Raw genomic sequence first — 20122 nt, forward strand, 5'->3', positions numbered from 1 at the left:
TTATTGATAATTGGTCTGTTCATATTTATCTATTTCTTCTTGATTCACTCTTGGAAGATCGTACATTTCTAGGAATTTATCCATTTCTTCCAGATTTTTTATTTTATTGGTGTATAATTGCTCATGTTATGATCCTTTGTATTTCTGCAGTATCAAAGGAAACTTCTTTCATTTCTGATTTTATTTATTTTATTTTATTTTATTTATTCTGATTTTATTTATTTATTTCTCTTTATTTCTTGATGAGTCTGGCTAAAGGTTTGTCAATTTTGTTTATTTTTTCAAAGAACCAGCTCTTAGTTTCATTGATCTTTTCTATTTTATTTATTTATTTATTTATTTATTTATTTATTTATTTATTTATTTTTGGTCTCTCATTTATTTCTGCTCGGAACTTTATTACTCCCTTCATTCTAACTTTGAGTTTTGGTTGTTCTTGTTTTTTCTAGTTCTTTAGATTTAAGGATAGAGTGTTATTTGAGATTTTCCTTGCTTTCTGAGGTAGGTCTGTATCTCTATAAACTTCCCTCTTAGAACTTGCTTTTGCTGCCTCCCATTAATTTTGGAATGTTGTGTTTTCATTTACATTTGTCTTCAGGTATTTTTTTATTTTCTCTTGGATATTTTTATTGACCCATTGGTTGTTTAGTAGCATATTGTTTCGACTACAAGTGTTTGTGTGTTTTGCATTTTTTAAAATTGTAGTTGATTTCTAGTCTCATACTGTTGTGGTCACCAGAGATATATGCTGTAAGCGTGCCCCATGTGGGCTGTGAGCCCCCGTCCGTTGTGGTAGGTCTGACTTCTGTGGGCACGCTGTTAAGCAAGGCTTTCCCCAGCCCACTTGACTACAAGGCCTTGCTTCATGCAGTGACTGTGGCCCAGTGGTAGGTGGGGTGCGTCCCCACATGCCTGGCTGCTAAGCCTGGGGTCATGGGGCCACAAGACTAGTACCAGCCTGCCAGTGGTCACAGCCAGATCCGTTCATGGATAAGAGGCAGTGGGTCTGGTGCCAGTCCACTGGTAGGCAGGTAAGCCCCCAGTGCTAATATGCTAGAGGGAGGATTCCTAAATGACACTTTCCAGCACCAGTGCCCACACAGTGCAACAAGCTCCCAAAACTGGCTGCAGCCAGCATTTCCATCCCCAGGGGGAGGCCCAGTTGCCTCCTGCCTCTCCAGGAGGCTTTTCAAGATGAGCAAGGGGATCTGACCCACGTTCTTCTTAAACTATTGCCTCTGTGCTAAGACACGTAGAGAGTGAGATTTTACATGCACCTGTTTAGAGCAGAGTCATTGTTTCCTGTAGTCTTCTGGCTCTCCCAAACATAAGCCCCACTGGTTTTCAAAGCTGGACACTACAGGGGTTCATCTCCCCAACGCAGGACCACCAGTCTGAAGAGCCCAATTTGGGGTTCAGATCCCTCACTCCTTGGGGAGGACCTCTGTGACTGTGATATTCCTCCCATTTGTGGATCACTGACCCAGGAATGTGGGTCCTGAATATACCATGTCTCCACCCCTCCTACCCATCTTGTTGTGGTCCCATCTTTATATCTTTAATTGGAAAATTATTTCTGCTAGTCTTCAGGTCTTTCTCATACATAGTTGCTCTGTTAGATAGTTGTTCATAGATAGTTGTAATTTGGATGTACCTGTGGGAGGAGGTGAATTCAGGGTCTCCCTACTACTCCATTTTGGTCACACCTTTCCTGGAGTATAATTTTCTTTACCTAATTCCTGTCTGTTATTCAAGAAAGAAATAGCAGGTTTTAAAGACTTTGACCAACTGGAATTTTTTAAATGAGTTGTCATTGAAAAATGAATTAATTCTTAATTAGGCATTAATTAAGAAGAATCTAGCAAAGTTTGCAAAAGCCAAAAATTATTCAAGAAGATCTTATTATAAGAAATAAATACTTCTTTTAAATGAATTTAGGAACTAATGAATGGAAATCTAAAATATTATTTAGAGAACAAAGGCAGGTTCTAAGTACTTCTTTTACAAAATACTTGTTAAGACAAATGAAGAGAAAAATGACAAAATTTGATGACATTACACTTTTCCCCAACCAATTTTCTTAAAAATGAAATCTTACTTGCTAAATTAAAGTCTTCCCCTAGTCCCCATCTTACTCACTTTGTGTACTGACTTCTTTTGTCAAACTCTTACCTTCCCCAACTTCTGCGATATTTTTCTCTCTCAGCTTTACCTCTCTCACTGCTACTTCTCGGTTCCTTTACTTGTGCTACTCCTTAAATGTCAGCAAATTCCGAGGTTGTGGCCTTGGAACACAGTATATAATATTGGATTATTGTTACTTTTCCAAAACTTCTATCTGCTCATATCCCTCATTTGCTTAATATTCTCTATTGGTTCCCTTTAGCCCATAGGTCAATGTTTAAACTCCTAAGCAGATCATACAGGAACCATCATAAGCTGACCCCACTCACCTTTCCAGACCTAACCACCATCACTTCTGACACACCCCACCACCTGGTGCCCTCCACATACACACTGTCTTCCAGTCACGCCAAAATACTTGCTGAACATGTCATATTTTTTTCACATCTTTGAATATATTGTTCTCAAGGCCTGGAAGGCCCTTATTTCATTTTTCTGTCAAAGACCTTCTAATCCTTCCAGACTTAGGATGCTTTCTCTGTGAAGCCACTCCTTGATACCCCAGGCCAAGTTCAGTGTGAGCATAGCATTTTGTACATATTTTTATTACTTATTATTAGCTACTTATTTACATCCTTGCCTCCCCCATTAAACTATGAACATCCATAGAGCTAGTATCTGTTTAACTTATCTTTCTATTTCCAGTACAAAAAGTAGAAACTCAATAACTGTTTGATGGATGAATAAACTTCTAAGCAGACTAAGATTTTTAAGCAGAAATTTATTAAATGATATAAATGACAACACATCTTACTCAGAAAAAAAAGTTTTCTTGGTTTTGTAGACTGAATGTCCTCCTATTTCTGTATTGTGTACGATGTATCAGACTTTCTTCCACTGCAGCTCCACCTTCTCCATTCTTGAATGGTTTATAGAGGTCTTAGTGGGACACACTTGAAGAATCTTGATGCTGAAGCAGGGCTTTAGACATTTGAAAGAGGTATAAGTTATACTATGATAATTATAAGGAGAGAGAGAAAGACACCAATGATTGGGGAATTTGTAAACAACTAGATTTATGATATATTTGTGGACCTGGTGGAAAATGGATATTAGTGGAGAGCGGCTCTTTAAATGGAATCCACAGGTTACCCATTTCCAATGTGAACCGCATGGGTTCCAGTTTGGAAGTGAGATGGAAAGGGCAAATATGGATTTGAGGAGGTGAGAACGTATAGAACTTATGGGAGCCCGTGTAGACCCAGTGTCATACTCAGAAGGAAGGTAGAGAGTGAGTTAGAGATTTGAGGAAAAGCTGTGAGGAAACTTAGATCATTATGAAGTATACTAGTTTATACAGTAAGTCCCCTACCTATGAACTTTCAAGTTGCAAACTTTCAAAGACATGAACATACATTCACATGTCCAATCATTTAAGTTAGTTCATGTGTCTGGCGTACATTATCACATGCATGCATTCTCTACAAGTGGTTGTGCTTTTGTGTATTTTAGTATACAGTATTATATAGAGTACAGTAGTACAGTATCTTTGTTTCAAGCCCAGGATGTCTGGAAGCAAACGTAAAAGCAGCAGTGATGTAGCTGTTACTGCTAAGAAGTACCAAGCAATAATGATGGAAACAAAAGTGAAAATAACGGAGAGAGGAGAGTGAGGTGAAAAGATGGTAGACATCGCTCACTTTTATAACATAAATCATTCAACCATCGGCATGATTCTAAAGAACAAGGACAAGGTCATGGAACATGTGAAGTCTGCTGTGCCAATGATGCTGACAATAATATTGAAGAATCGTGGAAAAGTGATGGAGGAGATGGAGAAACTTCTCCATCCTGTGGACGCAGGATCAGCATCAGCATTGAGTCCTGCTCAGCTTAATGCTGTTTTGAGAGAAAGCTAAAAGCCTTTATGAAGACTTGAAGAAGAAACACAGTGAAGTATCAGAGGGCACATCTTTTAATGCCAGCCATGGCTGGTTTTATCGATTCAAGACTAGAGCCAACATTCACAACATAAAAGTAAGTGGCAAAAAAAAAAAAAAAAAGTAAGTGGCAAGGCAGTGAGTGCAGATACGGTAGCTGCCCAGGAATTTCCTGAAATGCTTCAAGAAATTATTGATGAAGGCACGTATTTGCCCAAGCAGGTTTTTAATGTGAATGTGGCAGGACTGTGCCAGAAGGGGATACCAGACCAAAGTTACATCAATAAGGAGGAAAAGTTGATGCCACCCTATAAAGCAGCAAAGGATAGGCTAATTCTGTTGTTTCGTGGCAATACTTCTGGTGATATGAAGCTGAAGCCTCTCTTAGTTTATCATTCAGAGAACCCAGGAGCCCTTAAAAACATAGCCAAGGGCTCTCTTCCTGTTGTGTGGAAGAGTAACTCCAAAGTCCAGGTTGCACAGGCCATTTTCCAGGATTAGTTTTTCCACCCTTTATCCCGGAGGTAGAGTAATATTGCTTGGAGAAGGATGTCCCATTCAAAATTCTTTTGCTGCTGGACAATGCTCCGGGCCACCTCCCATTCATGGACGACTTTCATCCCAGCGTCAAAGTAGTGAATCTGCCACTGAATATTTCATCGTTCATCCAACCCATGGACCAGGGAGTTATAGGGACTTTCAAGAAATATTTATGTCACACTTTTCATCAGGCAGTAAAGGTGAGTGACAAATCAGGAACAATCTTGTGACAATTTTGGAAGGACAATAACATCTACGAGGCCATAAAAAAAAAATTGACTTTGCTTGGCATGAGGTTACAGCCGTCACCATGAATGGGGTTTGGAAGAACCTTTGCCCGCAGTTTGGTCGTGATTTTTGTGGATTTGAGAAGGTGGATGCGGAATCCAAAGAGGTCTTCAGCAACTTAGTGACTCTCAGTGAGAAACTGGAGCTAGATCTGCAAGAGGACAATTTCACTGAGCTCCTTGCTGTGCAACACAAGGAGCTTACTAATGAAGACCTGGTGGAATTGGAGGCCCAGAGGAAGGACAAAGAGAGACAAGAGGAAGAAGTAACTGAAGAACGAAAGAGATTCACGATGCAGGGAATGGCAAGGGGATTTTCTTTATTTGAGGAGTCACTGTTAGTTTTTGAGGCACAGGACCAAAACATAGAACGGTACATGAAGGTTGCAGCAGCCATTCAGAATGCAATCCAGTGCTACCGTGTCATTTATGATGAGAAAAAGAGCTACTACCCAGACATCACTGGATAATTTTTTCAAAAGGGTAGTAGATAGAATTGAATCCAGCGAGGAACCAGAACATGTGCCATCAATGGCAGGCATGAGTGAAACTGCAGCTTGCCCTCTGTCTCCTGTTGCTGATGATCCTTCAGCTCTACCATCTCCCACCTCCTCTCCCTCCTCCAGTCAGTAACTCTTCTTGCCTGTTCACTCGATGCCAGCCCCTGGATGCCAGCTGATGTACTGTACTACTGTACTTTTCAAGGTACTGTACTGTAAAACTGTAAATGTTTTCTTTATTTTTTGTTTGTTTTTAATGTATTATTTGTGTGAAAAAAAAGTATTATAAACCTAATACAGGACAGTACTATATAGCCAATTGTGTTAGTTGAGTACCTAGGCTAACTTTGTTGGACTTATGAACAAATTGGACTTACGAACATGCTCTTGGACTGGAACTCGTTCGTATGTAGGTGACTTACTTTATGTTATGCTTTATGTGTTTTCTTAGAAGGGAAGTTCATTAAAGCACACTAGATATATTAGTTTTCTACTGCTGAATAACAAATTATGGCAATTTTAGAGACCTAAAACAACACCCATTTACAAGCTCACAGTTCCATAGATCAGAAGTCTGGGTGGGCTTGGCTGGGTTCCCTGCTTAAGGTCTTACACAGCTGATATCAAGGTGTCAGCCAGGCCTGGCTGGGTTCTTACCTGGAGGCACCAAAGAAGAATCTCCTTCTAATCTCATTCAAATTATTGGCAAAATGCAGTTTTTTTATGGTTGCAGGACTGAGGTCCTTGTTTCCTTGTTAACTAGCCAGGGATCACTCTCAGCTCCTAGAGGCCTCATGCAATTCTTATCAGGGGACCCTTTTCTCCTTCAAAGCCCAAAATGGAGAATTTCTCTTAAGTAAAGTTCCGCTTGTGCTTCAAATCTCTGACTTTTTCTTCTGTCACCATCTGGAGAAACTCTCTGCTTTTAAAGGGCTCATTTGGTTACATCAGGCCCAGCTATATAATTTCCTTATCTTAAAATCAACTGAGCCACATAACACAACTAATTATGGAGTAAAATCCACCATATTGATTTTCCCTGGGATCATGCAGGACATGTACACAAAGGAGCCATCTTACAACTCTGCCTATTTTGTCAACTATAGCTTTTTTTCTTCTCACTATACAGTCTAATGGCAGAACCACAGTCAAGAATACTCCTTTGTTATTTCTGGATTCTAATTTTTCAATGGAAAATCTTATTGCATGAGCACTATTTCCATCAAATTTAATGCTTAAGTTGTTCTATCCAATTGCAGAAAGGAGCAGTTAATAATCTTGGGTATATAAGGAAGGTGAAGAGACTTAATCCCTTCCCTGTATGTTTCTCCTCATGGGTCCAACTCGGTCACCTTTTTTTTCTTCTCATTTAGTCCAAAAAGCAAACCACTTGGAGCCCCTGTTATTAATGAGTATGCCGATGCCCAGCTACACAACCTAGTGAGGAGATTGCGTCAAAGAACAGATTTCTACAAGAGAAAGTTGGTGGAAGGTGATATGTCCTCACCTGAAGGCAGCCCCCAAACTGGTGAGCAGTGTGAACTCAAAGTACCAGGAAGAAGGAGGTTATGAGTGGACATGTATTTTGCAAATGTTTTAGTTTGGGGTTCCCCAAAAGCCAACCCCAAGACAATGATTTAGCTATAAATATTTTATATTGAGGGTGCTCCAGGAGGTGAGGGTGGGCAAGAGAGACAGAGAAGGGAGTTAAGACAATAAAGGTGTGTTAATAAAGCGTTACTGCTGTGGGCCACTGGGGCTTGAGCCAGCTGAAAATCTGTGTGGATGACACATCAGAATTATCCTGAAGGAAGAGGAAGCTGGGGTATCAACCCATCAACTCCTGTCCTTCGTTGGCTGAGGGTTGCTGCTGGGGAATGTTGCTAATACTCCAGCATTTTAAGCAAGGCAGCTGGGAGAAATCCCCAAGGCAGAGAGATGCAGGAGCCTTCTGCACATGACCTCTGGCCCACAGAATATGCACAGGCCAACAACAATATCTGTTATAGAAAGTTTTATTGTAAATATTAATTAATAATACCCATAATAAACAAAGCACTTATAATAAGAATACAAGAATACTACCTGAGTACACAACACAGCAAAGGACATCAGTGAACTAGTCACATAAGGAGAGAGACAATTATCAGTCTATCTAATAATTACAGAAATGTGCTTATGAAAAATTAATAAGTACAATAAAGTAGAGCACAAAAGTGATATATACATTATATATACATAGATACATGGTGTATATATGTATATATAGTATATATACATATATATATCATAATTACATCTATATAAAATGTTTATAGCCCGCGCACCGCGATGAAGAGTGGCCCCCACTCGCCACAACTAGAGAAAGCCCTTGCACAGAAACGAAGACCCTACACAGCCAAAAATAAATTAATTAATTAATTAATTTGTAAAAAATCTTTAATAAAATAATGTTTATAAATGTATAGAAAAAGTAGAGAAGAAAGTGTGTTGTTTAATAACAGATAAATAAAAACAAAATTGTTAATTACATAGGATGGAGTTGAAGATTTCCTTATAATTCTGTAGGAAGAAAGTTGGATTTTCAAAATAAACTATGTATTATATATAGTTTCTTTTTAAAGAGAAGGGTCTAACATATAGTCATTATAGCTTGATAAAGATTTGTTGAAAAGAATATTTTGAGCTTTACTTACCCATAACTGGAAGGATATAAATGAAGCTAAAGAAGCAAGAAACTAGGGGACTTCCCTGGTGGTCCAGTGGTTAAGGCTCTGCCTTCCAATGCAGGGGGTGCCGGTTCAATCCCTGGTCAGGAAGCTGAGTCCCACATGCTTTGCGGCCAAAAAACCAAAACATAAAACAGAAGCAATATTGTAACAAATTCAATAAAGACTTAAAATAAAAAGAATCATGAAACTGAAACCTGTAGAATGGTGCACATTTGTAATGTTTCTGTTCAATGTAAATCCAAAGCACTAACTATTTATGTTCCAAAATATGTGGGAATGAAACTTGTATTTAAAATATCCTATTTGTAACATCTTTAGGACACTTCATTTAAACTTTAACCTGCTATTTATTTCCAACTTTTGATGTTTTCATTACTTGGATATTTTCACAAATGGCAATATTTTAAATGTCATGAAATGCCTCATCTGCCTGTATTGAGAGGGGAAGGTTTTGGAATGTTTTGATTCCAAGAAATCCAAGCTTTTTTCTCATTAAGCTAACCTAACCTCTTAAAAACGTTTTCATCTCTTTTTTCCTATAAAGCAAAGCCCACAGTTGTATCATCAACACAAGAAAGCAGTGCTAAGCTAAAAGAAGAACATTATCAGAAGGTGCCTCTAACAGAGTACCTAAAGCGAATCAGACTTCCAAAAAGCATAGATTCGTACACAGGTACCATCAAATGGTGGATTATCTCAGTGGGAGGGCTGGCTGTTACCAAGAACCCCCGAAACCCAAAGTCACAGACAGCTTCCATTTTCTCTAGCCAGTGATCTGAACCTATCTAGAAAGCAGAATTTAAACTGTATTATCTGCAATGGGTTGTTTTCCCCTTTCCAGTGAAGATAAGAGATAAAAATATTCTTGTGTGTTTTTAAAATAGTCCAGGGCCTGTCCTGTCCCTAATTAACTTCTAAAAGAAGTCCCAAAGCATTAAGTAATATGTTCACTGAACACCCCCCAAAAAAAATCATTATAAAATAGTTGTCTTCTTCCATGGCTTCACATTGTTAATTAATCCAATTGAACAAATCCCCTCCTACAGCTTCCCTTGGGCAGAGGAAAGCTCTGTGTACAGGGTCATAGACTGCCTTCACTGGCTGATTTGCCCCCTCCCCACTTCAGTCATACCCCTGTGGGCAAGGATGTGGCCCTTGGCTCACAAGCCCTGGGTGACCCTGCAGCTTAATTACCAACCAGCATAAAGCCCTTTGAGTCAGTTCTCCTGGACACGGTACCTCTGACTTTTCCCTGGGTTCCCCTTTCCTCATCTAAATAGTACAGTCACTCATGGGGACAGACTCAGTGGCCATTCTCTGGGAGACAGGAAGAACACTCTTTAATGTCAGAAAAGCTGATAAGGTGACTTATCCCTCGTAAACCCCAGTGCCTCGGCTCTAGGGGCAGAATTGTGCTGAATGTTTTAAACAGAGTCTCTTATACAAATTGCTTATCTCCAGTAGGTAGTGCCCCAACTTTACCAAACTAAGCAACAGAATTATTTTAATGTTTTTTACCTACCATGTGGATTACTCCAGTCTCTATTTTTCTAGATCGATTCTATCTCCTGTGGCTCTTGCTTGTCACCATTGCCTTTAACTGGAACTGCTGGCTTATACCGTTGCGCATCATCTTCCCATATCAAACACCAAACAACGCACGCTACTGGCTTATTACGGACATCATATGTGATGCCATCTACCTTTTCGATTTGCTGTTAATCCAGCCCAGACTCCAGTTTATTAGAAGAGGAGACATAATAGTAAGTAGGGTTTGGGAGAAGCACAAACTGACAAAGGAATATCAGATTGAACTACAAAAAAACAAATTAACAGCATTGTGTTACTTAATGTCTGACTGATTGTCTGCATGTATGAGTCTCTAACCACTGGAACCACCAGTATAATAACAATAATAATAACAACAACAATAACAAAACAACCACTGAGCACTCACCACGTGCTGGGGACCATGCATCTCCCTGTACCTTAGTTTCCTCATTTTAAAAATGGGAATAACAATAGTACCTTCATAATACTGATGAGAAGACTGAATGAATTAATGCAGGTAGGGTGCCTAGAACTGTGTCTGGTGCCTATCTTCTTTTCACTCATCACTTTCCAGATTCATCACACCTCATTCCTCATCATCAAATGCAGTGTTTGGTCCACTTCAGAAATATCATTCTTACCCTTAGGAGAAATCATCTTCCCCTGGATTTATTCTCACTGTTGAGGGAATTTCAGAGCCAATTCAATCAATCTAAGACAGAAAGAGAAGACTATGTTTTCACAAGTACACATCCAAATCATACAGCCTCTTATACCCTGCACCCCACCCCCGGGCCCTTCCCCAGCTAACTAGAACAATGCTTCCTTTCCAACTGATATCCACTGTGATATCCTCATCACAGTCGCAGTGAGGGCTGCATGGAACAGTTCCTCCAATGTCAAAGTAGGAAGACCAGAGCAACCAAGTGTATGGCACCTTGGGTTCATATATGTTTTTGAAGAAGAGAGGTAGTCTCCTTAATCTCCTGAATATTTTCTTTTGAATTTCCAGATGATTTTAAGTTATCAAAAAGCTAAAAGGAGTTTGGGTTATTTTTTTCTTTAAAAAATACTATTTGTGGGCTTCCCTGCTGGTGCAGTGGTTGAGAGTCCGCCTGCCGATGCAGGGGACACGGGTTCGTGCCCCGGTTCAGGAAGATCCCACATGCCGCAGAGCGGCTGGGCCCGTGAGGCATGGCCGCTGAGCCTGTGCATCCAGAGCCTGTGCTCCACAACGGGAGAGACCACAACAGTGAGAGGCCCGCGTACCACAAAAAAAAAAATGTATATATATATATATATATATATATATATATATATATATATAATTTGTTGAGGAATGCCCCCTATATTTGAAATCTTTTCTAGGAAGAAATTCTAAAGGCAAGAGCTAAAGCTATAGCAAAAATCTATTCAAAATATTCCTTGTGTGGACTTCAGAGCATTAGTTAACTCACCAGCATGATCCCCTAAGTTCACTGGCAGTTTGATGAATGAAGATGATGTGTACAAATAAGAAATAACACCCAAAAAAGGGGGCACTAATTTCAACCTCCATTAGATGCACAAAGGAGGGAGAAAATCAATATTTGACAAATGGAAAATGACAAAATCAGTAAGGAGAGACTTTTATTTTCAATTTTATAAGAGGTCTTTGCACACATGGAGTGTTAAAACCAAGAAAAATAACCAATAAAAACACACTCAATGGTCTCTATTTAAAATGCATTATCACAAGCTACAAATATAGAGCAGGAACTAATTGCTTTGTTTGTTCAAATGAAGTTTAATGGTTTCTTTAATGTAGAGTAGATAGTTTTAGCCTTTAAACTTGATTACATTTTGCTAAAAGGACTATGCAAGTTGAGTATCCAACCTGAAAGTCTCACTACATTTAGCTATCTATGCAAACTTTGTTTTACACCATCAACTTATTCATTCATTCATTCATTCAACAAACATTTATTAAATACCTATAGTTGACAGATATTCCAGAACTGGAGGATGGAAATATCAATTCCCCAAGGGCTTGAGGGAAAACAGATACCAGATCGAGGTACTAGAGGCCACAACAGAGGGAATTGGGAGGGTTTACAAGTTTTCCACAGCATTTATGTGCAGTATCTTTCTTCTGAGAACGGTGCTGCACAGAGAACAGAACTTTGATTCAAGGGCCAACAGAAGGAGTCTCTTATTTAAAATGTCCTTTATAGACAGCAGGAATAGAGCTGGGAATGACACCATGGACGTTATGTAGATATGAGACTTGCACCCACAACACTTTGCTAAGACTTCCAATCACAATGATCCATGGAAACGCTCAGAGCCTTCTAGTGACCACGTCTATCAGGCCTGTCATTATAGTCAACTGCTTTTGGTCCTTTAGCTACTATTTATAAACTGATCTAGAGAAAATTAACAACTCCCTTCTCTGTGCTCTGCACATTTTACTCACACTTCTGTTATTTAATTGTTAAATAACAATTAAGTTCACTATGATGTAGCAGAAACAAATAGCCCAGGGTCAAATTTCACCTCTGAAATTAACTTACAGCAATACTTGAGAAAAAAAATTTACCCTTTCATTGTGTACTATCTTTGTCATCCGTAAAATAGAACTAGTACCACCCACCTCATAAACTTATTGTGAAGATTAAGTAAGACAATGTGAACACCTAGCCTAGGGTCTGGCTTCTAGAAGATGAGCAGTGAATTGCTGACTGAATCAAATGAATGAATGTCCACACACTAACTTCCTCTTGTCTCCTATTTGCATAGGTAGCTCACTTTGCTACCTGATAGTAAGTTTCTTGAGAGTAGGGACAGTATTCAATTTATTTCCCTATTCATCCTAGGAATTCAGAGGGTACACTAAAGAATGTTTAAAGGAGTGAATGAATGGCAGTCTTGGTTCAAGGATTTTCTTCCCTTGAATAACAGTTTAGTTTACCTTGTAGTAGTATTATATATTATTATTATTTTGAAACATTTTTATCTGTTCTATGTGAAATTATGGATTTTCTATGAATTATTTAAAAGAAGAGGTAAACAATAAATAAATATAATAATACCTTAGATGAGGGTCTTCAAAGACTATCTGTTTGAAAAAGATTTAAGTGCAATTATCATACCCTTTCTAAAGTAAACTTCCTCAGAATAAGTGTTGCCTGCATAATAATGAGACTTAAAAGAGACAGAGAGAATTAAATAGGGTTACATACTAAAAATAAGTGCCTACAGAGAGACCTTCAAGATGGCGGAGGAGTAAGAAGTGGAGACCACCCTCCTCCCCACAAATACATCAGAAATACATCTACATGTGGAACAACTCCTACAGAACACCTACTGAACTCTGGCATAAGACCTCAGACCTCCCAAAAGGCAAGAAACTCCCCACATACCTGGGTAGGGCAAAAGAAAAAACACAGACAAAAGAATAGGGACGGGGGCTTCCCTGGTGGCGCAGTGGTTGAGAGACAGCCTGCCGGTGCAGGGGACACAGGTTCATGCTCCAGTCCGGGAAGATCCCACATGCCGCGGAGTGGCTGGGCCCGTGAGCCATGGCCACTGAGCCTGCGCGTCCGGAACCTGTGCTCCGCAACGGGAGAGGCCACAACAGTGAGAGGCCCGCGTACCACACACAAAAAAAAAAGAATAGGGACGGGACCTGCACCAGTGGGAGGGAGCTGTGAAGGAGGAAAGGTTTCCACACACTAGGAAGCCCCTTCACCGGCAGAGACAGGGAGTGGAAGATGGGGGAAGCTTCAGAGCCACGGAGGAAAGCACAGCAACAGGGGTGCGGGGGGCAAAGCGGAGAGATTCCCGCACAGAGGATCGGTGCTGACCAGCACTCACCAGCCCAAGAGGCTTGTCTGCTCACCTGCTGGGGTGGGTGGGGGCTGGGAGCTGAGGCTCAGGCTTCAGAGGTCAGATCCCAGGGAGAGGACTGGGGTTGCCTGCGTGAACACAGCCTGAAGGGGGCTAGTGTGCCACAGCTAGCTGGGAGGGAGTCCAGGAAAGAGACCATTGTTTCGGGGTGCGTGAGGAGAGGGGATTCAGAACACTGCCTAAACAAGCTCCAGAGATGGGCACAAGCTGCAGCTATCAGCGCGGACACCAGAGACGGGCATGAAAAGCTAAGGCTGCTGCTGCAGCCACCAAGAAGTGCAAGCACGAGTCACTATCGACACCTCCCCTCCTGGGAGCCTGTGCAGCCCGCCACTGCCAGGGTCCTGTGGTCCAGGGACAACTTCCCCGGGAGAACACACTGCGTGCCTCAGGCTGTTGCAATGTCATGCCGGCCTCTGCCACCACAGACTCACCCCGCATTCCATATCCCTCCCTCCTCCCAGCCTCAGTGCTCCAGAGTCCCCTAATCAGCTTCTACTTTAACCCCGTCCTGTCTTAGTGAAGAACAGATGCCCTCAGACAACCTACAGTCAGAGGCAGGGCCAAATCCAAAGCTGAACCCCAGGAGCTGTGCAAACAAAGAAGAGAAAGGGAAATTTCTCCCAGCAGCCTCAGGAGCAGCGGATTAAATCTTCACAGTCAACTTGATGTACCCTGCATCTCTGGAATAACTGAATAGACGATGAATCATCCCAAAATTGAGGCAGTGGACTTCGGGAGCAATTGTAGACTTGGGGTTTGCTGTCTGCATCTAATTTGTTTCTGGTTTTATGTGTATCTTAGTTTAGTATTTACAGTTTGTTATCATTGGTAGATTTGTTTATTCATTTGGTTGCTCTCTTCCTTTTTTTATATATACTTTTTTTTTTTCCTTTTTCTGTTTTTCTGAGTGTGTATGTGTATGCTTTTTGTGTGTTCGTCTGTATGGCTTTGCTTCCACCATTTTTCCTAGGGTTCTGTTGGTCCATTTTTGTTTTTTGGGGTTTTCTTTTTTTTATTTTAGTATAGTTTTTAGCACTTGTTATCATTGGTGGATTTGTTTTTTGGTTTCATTGCTCATTCTTTTTCTCTTTTTTATTAATTTTTAAATTTTTTATTTTTACTAACTTTTTTATTCTTCTTTTAATACCTTTATTTTATTTTATTTTTTCTTTCTTTCTTTCTTTTTCACTCCATTTTCTTCTGAGCTGTGTGGCTGACAGGGTCTTGGTGGTCCAGCCAGGTGTCAGGCCTGTGCCTCTGAGGTGGGAAAGCCAAGTTCAGGACACTGGTCCACAAGAAACCTCCCAGCTCCACGTAATATCAAGTGGCAAAAGCTCTCCCAGAGATCTCCATCTCAATGCTAATACCCAGCTCCACTCAAGGGATAAATATGCTAAGAACATTCTTCCAGAGTTGGAGGATGGGGTCATACTTCAACTTAACTTCTTAGCACTTGATACGTCTGTCTGTTCCATATGTCTGTTCCATATAAGCTTTGAAGGAGCACTTGATATGTGCACTTGATATGTCTGTCTGTTCCATATAAGCTTTGAAGGAGCTGACTCATTATACTCAAGCTTGGTGCATGATTCAGCATAAACTTGTACATATACCTATATCTGCCTGTGGCTCAGTAAGACATTTTGTTTAAGGGAAAAGAATCATTAAATAAGCATGTCATATATATTCTAATGTATTTCTGTAAAATTTAGTATGTGCACGTGGGTAGAAATTATAGCCAAAAAAATGGGGTGGTGGGGCAGGAATTGGGAACTTGGCTAATAAATCTTAAACATTGTTCAACAGCAATTTAAAATTTTTGAACATGGACAGCCTGGATAATAATTATTAGAAGATGCTGCTTCCATGTGTCCAAGTTATAATACTTTGGTCAAATAATTAATAGTACACAGACAATTTCCTCCTACCTATAAGTGAAATAGAAAAGTATAATCCCAATATTAGCATTAATTCTGAATGTTAACAAATACCTTCCTATTCCTCTATCTCTTACCACACATTTACTGAGCACATGTTGTGTGTTAGACATTGTGTTAGGAACTGAGAAACACAGGATAAATATATTGTCCCTACCCTTTTAAGTAGCTCAGAGTATGAAGCATGGACAGACAAAAGAAAAATGGTGCAATTTTGTGATGTAAGTCATGACAGAGGTAAGCCCTTGGTGCTATTTGATGCAGAGAAAACCAGATAAAGGAGGGAACACCTGGTCCAAATTTTGATGGATTAATTCAAATTATCTGCACACTTTTGTCCCCATAAAAAAGGGAAAAATATGTCCTAAATTCTGGGAACAGCATAGGTAAAGGCATCAAGGTAAGAAACTCTGCTATGCACTGCTAAACAGAATAAGTATAAGATGCTTCAGGAGGTGAGTGAGACAGAGAAAATAGAGCTTTGTATATCATGAAAGGGAGCTTGGATTTTTTTTCTTTAAGTCATGTGAAGTCATAGAATTTGACATAAATAGAATTGTTAATGATCTGATCTAGAGAGACCATCTCACTGCCATTGTAGAACTGATCAAGGAAAGCAAGAATAAAGGCAAGGAAACCAAAGCCAAAAGGAGAAAATAAGCATGAGAAAATTTTAGAAAGGAGAATCAGTAGAACTTGGTTGCTGGTTGGATGAAGGCTAAGGGAGAGTGAGTGGTGTAGGATCACTGACTAGTGTAGATGAGGATCCTCATATGATACTCAATAAGAGGAGGAGCATGGATGGCTTTAGGGGAAATGGAGAATGATGATGAATTCAGGTTTGTTGTAGGTTAAATTTGAGATGAGCAGAACTGCTAAGTGAGGGAGACAATAATCAGTTGTTGGACAGGTCAACAGCTCCAGATACTAATATTAAGTGGAGGTAGAGGTTTGGTAGCATCCACATACATGGTGATCTTTGAAATAATGAAAGTGAATGAAATTTCCCAGGAAGTAAATATGAAGAGAAAAGAGAAGAGGGCTGAATCCTGGGAAATATTGATTTTAAATGGCTAGCCATAGGATGCAAGAAGGACCCTGAGGGGCTTCCCTAGTGGCGCAGTGGTTGAGAGTCCGCCTGCTGATGCAGGGGACACGGGTTCGTGCCCCGGTCTGGGAAGATCCCACATGCCACGGAGCGGCTGGGCCCGTGAGGCATGGCCACTGAGCCTGCTCATCCGGAGCCTGTGCTCCACAAAAGGAGAGGCCACAACAGTGAGAGGCCCGCGTACCACAAAAAAAAAAAAAAAAAAAAGAAGGACCCTGAAAACTGGAACTGAAGAAGTAAAGTAAACCAAGAATGGCATTACAGATTCTTTGGAAAGAGAAAGTTCCAAGGACAAAATTGTCCCCCAAAAGTCAAATGCTTCAAAAGTTTTACTCATCTCTTCATGCCTTTACCTATTCATCCACTCAAATATTTATTGGGCTTTTAATATATTATAGTCACTAGTTATATACAGTTGCTAAACAAAATCAACCCTGTCCTGAGATAGATTACCATTTCATGGAATAGACTGATCTTAAATAAATGGGGCAAGACATATATGTATGATTTCAAAATGTGGTGAGTGCCATAAAAGAACGTTAGTATATAAAGGATTCCCTGGGTATGATCATTAGGAGGTTATTGGTGGCTTTCACAATGGTAGTCTTGATGGAATAAGAGAAGTGAGCAAAAGTCAAATCACCACCAAAATTGCCATGAGTTGAAGAATAAATATGAAGAAAGGATGTGGAGCAAAGCAAGGTAGATAACTCTCTTAAGAAGCGTTAGTGTGACAATTAGAGCAATACAAAAAGAAAACAAAGCCAAGGAAGGTTTTTAAATTTATGATATGGGAAGATAGAGCATATTTATAGGCTGATGTTAGAAGGAACTAATAGAAAGGAATAGCTATAAATATTTTTAAAGTGAGAAAATGTTTAATGAAATTGGCTAAAATTAATATGAATTATAAATATAACATATTTCAGGTGGATTCAAATGAACTAAAGAGACACTACTGGAGTTCTACAAAATTTCAGGTAGGTGACTTACAATTCCAAAATTGTTCAACTAATCCATTACAATTTTGACTTTAAGTTCCATCTATAAATTTCTACCAAAAAAAATCTATTTCCTTTAAAAATTGTAGCCCTTGTAACAAAGTTTATACAGGTGAAGTTTTATTAGGCAGAGTTTTTCTTCTCAATAATTATACAATATACTTCCTAGTATGTGCAAATGTGTAATTCAATATATGGGTCTTTACTAGGCAGAACAAAATCTTAGTGCCCACATTTAAATTCCAATTTAAATGTCAACAAAGGAGTATGGGGTGTACTTTGTCTTGTCCATATATAATTCTAGCCTCCAATTCATGTAGCATGATGATGTAAAAGTCTACAAAATTGTTTCTACTCCTATTTCTTTCTTGTTCATATAAGCAAAATATATGCTATGGTATAGCACAGGGAACTCTGCTAAATATTCTGTAATAACCTAAATGGGAAAAGAATTAGAAAAAGAATAGACACATGTATATGTATAACTGAATCACTTGGCTATACACCTGAAACTAACACAACATTGTTAATCAACTATACTCCAATATGTAATTTTTTAAAAATTTTTAATAAAATAATTTTAAAAATAAAACCACTGGAAATTGTTAGAATGGCATACAGCAAAAAAAAAAAAAAAGAAGCAATTATTTAGATAACATGGCATCTTCCTTTTCTCAAATAACAGTATAATATTATTTTTTCACCCATGTGTAGTTTTTTCACCCATAATTATTTGCAAAGTACTTTATTATCTTTTATTGTTCCTCCTAACCCCGAGAAATAGGCAGAGATTTGAGGGTGTTCCAAGGTTACCTAATCTGTATGAGTGAACTCCAACCTCACATTTCAAGGACAACACTTTAGTGGCCTCAAATTTTGTTAAAAATACAAATCTCGGTTTAGGTGCCAAATTGTCCCTACTGGCGATCTATGGTGATTAAAATTTCTTTCAATTCGTTTTTATCTCCAATTAATTTTCTCTGTAAAAAACTACCACAGACTTAGACATATTCATAAAAGATCTAAACTACTTTGATGAACTCTACAAAGAGGATGAATAGTTTTGTAAGTGCCACAGACCTTATTCCAAACACTTAATCACTTTCTTGAATTTGAATAAGGGCAACTTAACTCATATATTTAATTTGGGTTCATAAATGTAAACTTTTAAATTTATTTAATTGAAGTCATGCCTTTTGAATTTCCTTAGCACATCCTGTATGTCTTATGGCATTGTATTACACTATTTCTGCGCTTGGTTATTCCACCATTAGATTGTTAACTTCTTGTGGACAGAAACAATATCTTACTGCTATTTCAACCCCAACATGCCTTTGCAAAGTTCCTTGTACAGAGTACAGTGTTGGTCAGTACTTAATTCAATTTTCTACAGTTCATTGAGAAATAAATCATCTCTATACAAATCCACATTAATGTATTAATATCACACATGATTAATAACTCTCTGCATAGAAAAGTCAAGTGAGTATGTGAGCAATTGGATCCTGAAATAGCACTAGACAAATCAACAGTTCTGTGCTCCTGCTTCCTTATTTATAAGACATTATTTTAGTAACTGCTCTGTGTACCTCTCAACTTGTTATGTGGCTCAATATCTGTAGGGTAAAATCAATGAGGTTTGATGATATTATGCAATTTTTAAGCCAATTATTTTAGTAAGTAATTTGTTTATAGTAGCCAATGTGTGTTCATTCAAACTGAAAGTCCCATTCCTTTTCAATAGCACTAGGCTTTGAAATTGTAGTACACAATTAATTATCTCAACTTTCCATTTCATACTTATGGCCTTACACAAAACTCTTAACTCCTCTTAATTGTCTTAAATAAATTAAACGTTTTTTTAATGTACCCTGTTTTTCAAGATGACGTAAAAAATAATGAAAATGAATAATTGTCTTATGTAAAAGAATTTTTTATTGTTATCATTGCAATCAGGAAAGTATGCAAATGTTATGTGTCATTTCACAATTACCAGATTAATGGAAGGCCAGAATAATTTAAATACATCACAAATTTAAGATATATTATCTTTAGCTATAATAGTACTTTCAATACCTTCTCCCATCGGAACTGATAACTGTAAATGGGACTGACTTCTTTCCTCTCTTCTCTGTTAGCCTGTACAGTCTCTGATAGATATGTTCACAGCAGTTTATTGTTAGCAATATGATACAAAGTAGACAGTAGTAGAAAGAACTGAAGAGTCTGGATGAACCACCAACAATATAATTAGCCCTCCACACTGGAGAATTGCCTGAAACATAAAAATATATCACTACAATGAATGCCCAATTATTTCACATAAAATCAAGAATGGGCTTGAGTTTCAGTCCAAAAGCCCCAAGTTTAAAACACTATTAAAATGTATTTTAACAGTAGCAACCATGCCATCTCTTAAATATATGTGACAGCTCAACAAAATCCCAGAAAATGCAGTGCTGAACCCAAGATCAGATGAATGAAGCTGGAAATGAAATTCATTGGAAGTAG

General features: G+C 38.8%; 1 protein-coding gene across 1 annotated transcript in view; it reads left to right on the plus strand.

Annotated features, from left to right (window-relative positions):
• The window catches only part of CNGB3 (cyclic nucleotide gated channel subunit beta 3), a gene marked incomplete at its 3' end in the record, with an annotated part of 141384 nt that overhangs the window by 59385 nt on the left and 61877 nt on the right, over window positions 1-20122 (plus strand). Inside the window, exons 4-7 of the mRNA XM_079902412.1 lie at window positions 6765-6919; window positions 8668-8796; window positions 9678-9886; window positions 17540-17590. Coding sequence (XP_079758538.1) covers window positions 6765-6919; window positions 8668-8796; window positions 9678-9886; window positions 17540-17590 — 544 coding nt within the window. The remainder of the gene's footprint in view (window positions 1-6764; window positions 6920-8667; window positions 8797-9677; window positions 9887-17539; window positions 17591-20122) is intronic.

Source organism: Stenella coeruleoalba (assembly GCF_951394435.1).
Source record: "Stenella coeruleoalba genome assembly, chromosome: 17".
Classification (NCBI taxonomy): domain Eukaryota; kingdom Metazoa; phylum Chordata; class Mammalia; order Artiodactyla; family Delphinidae; genus Stenella; species Stenella coeruleoalba.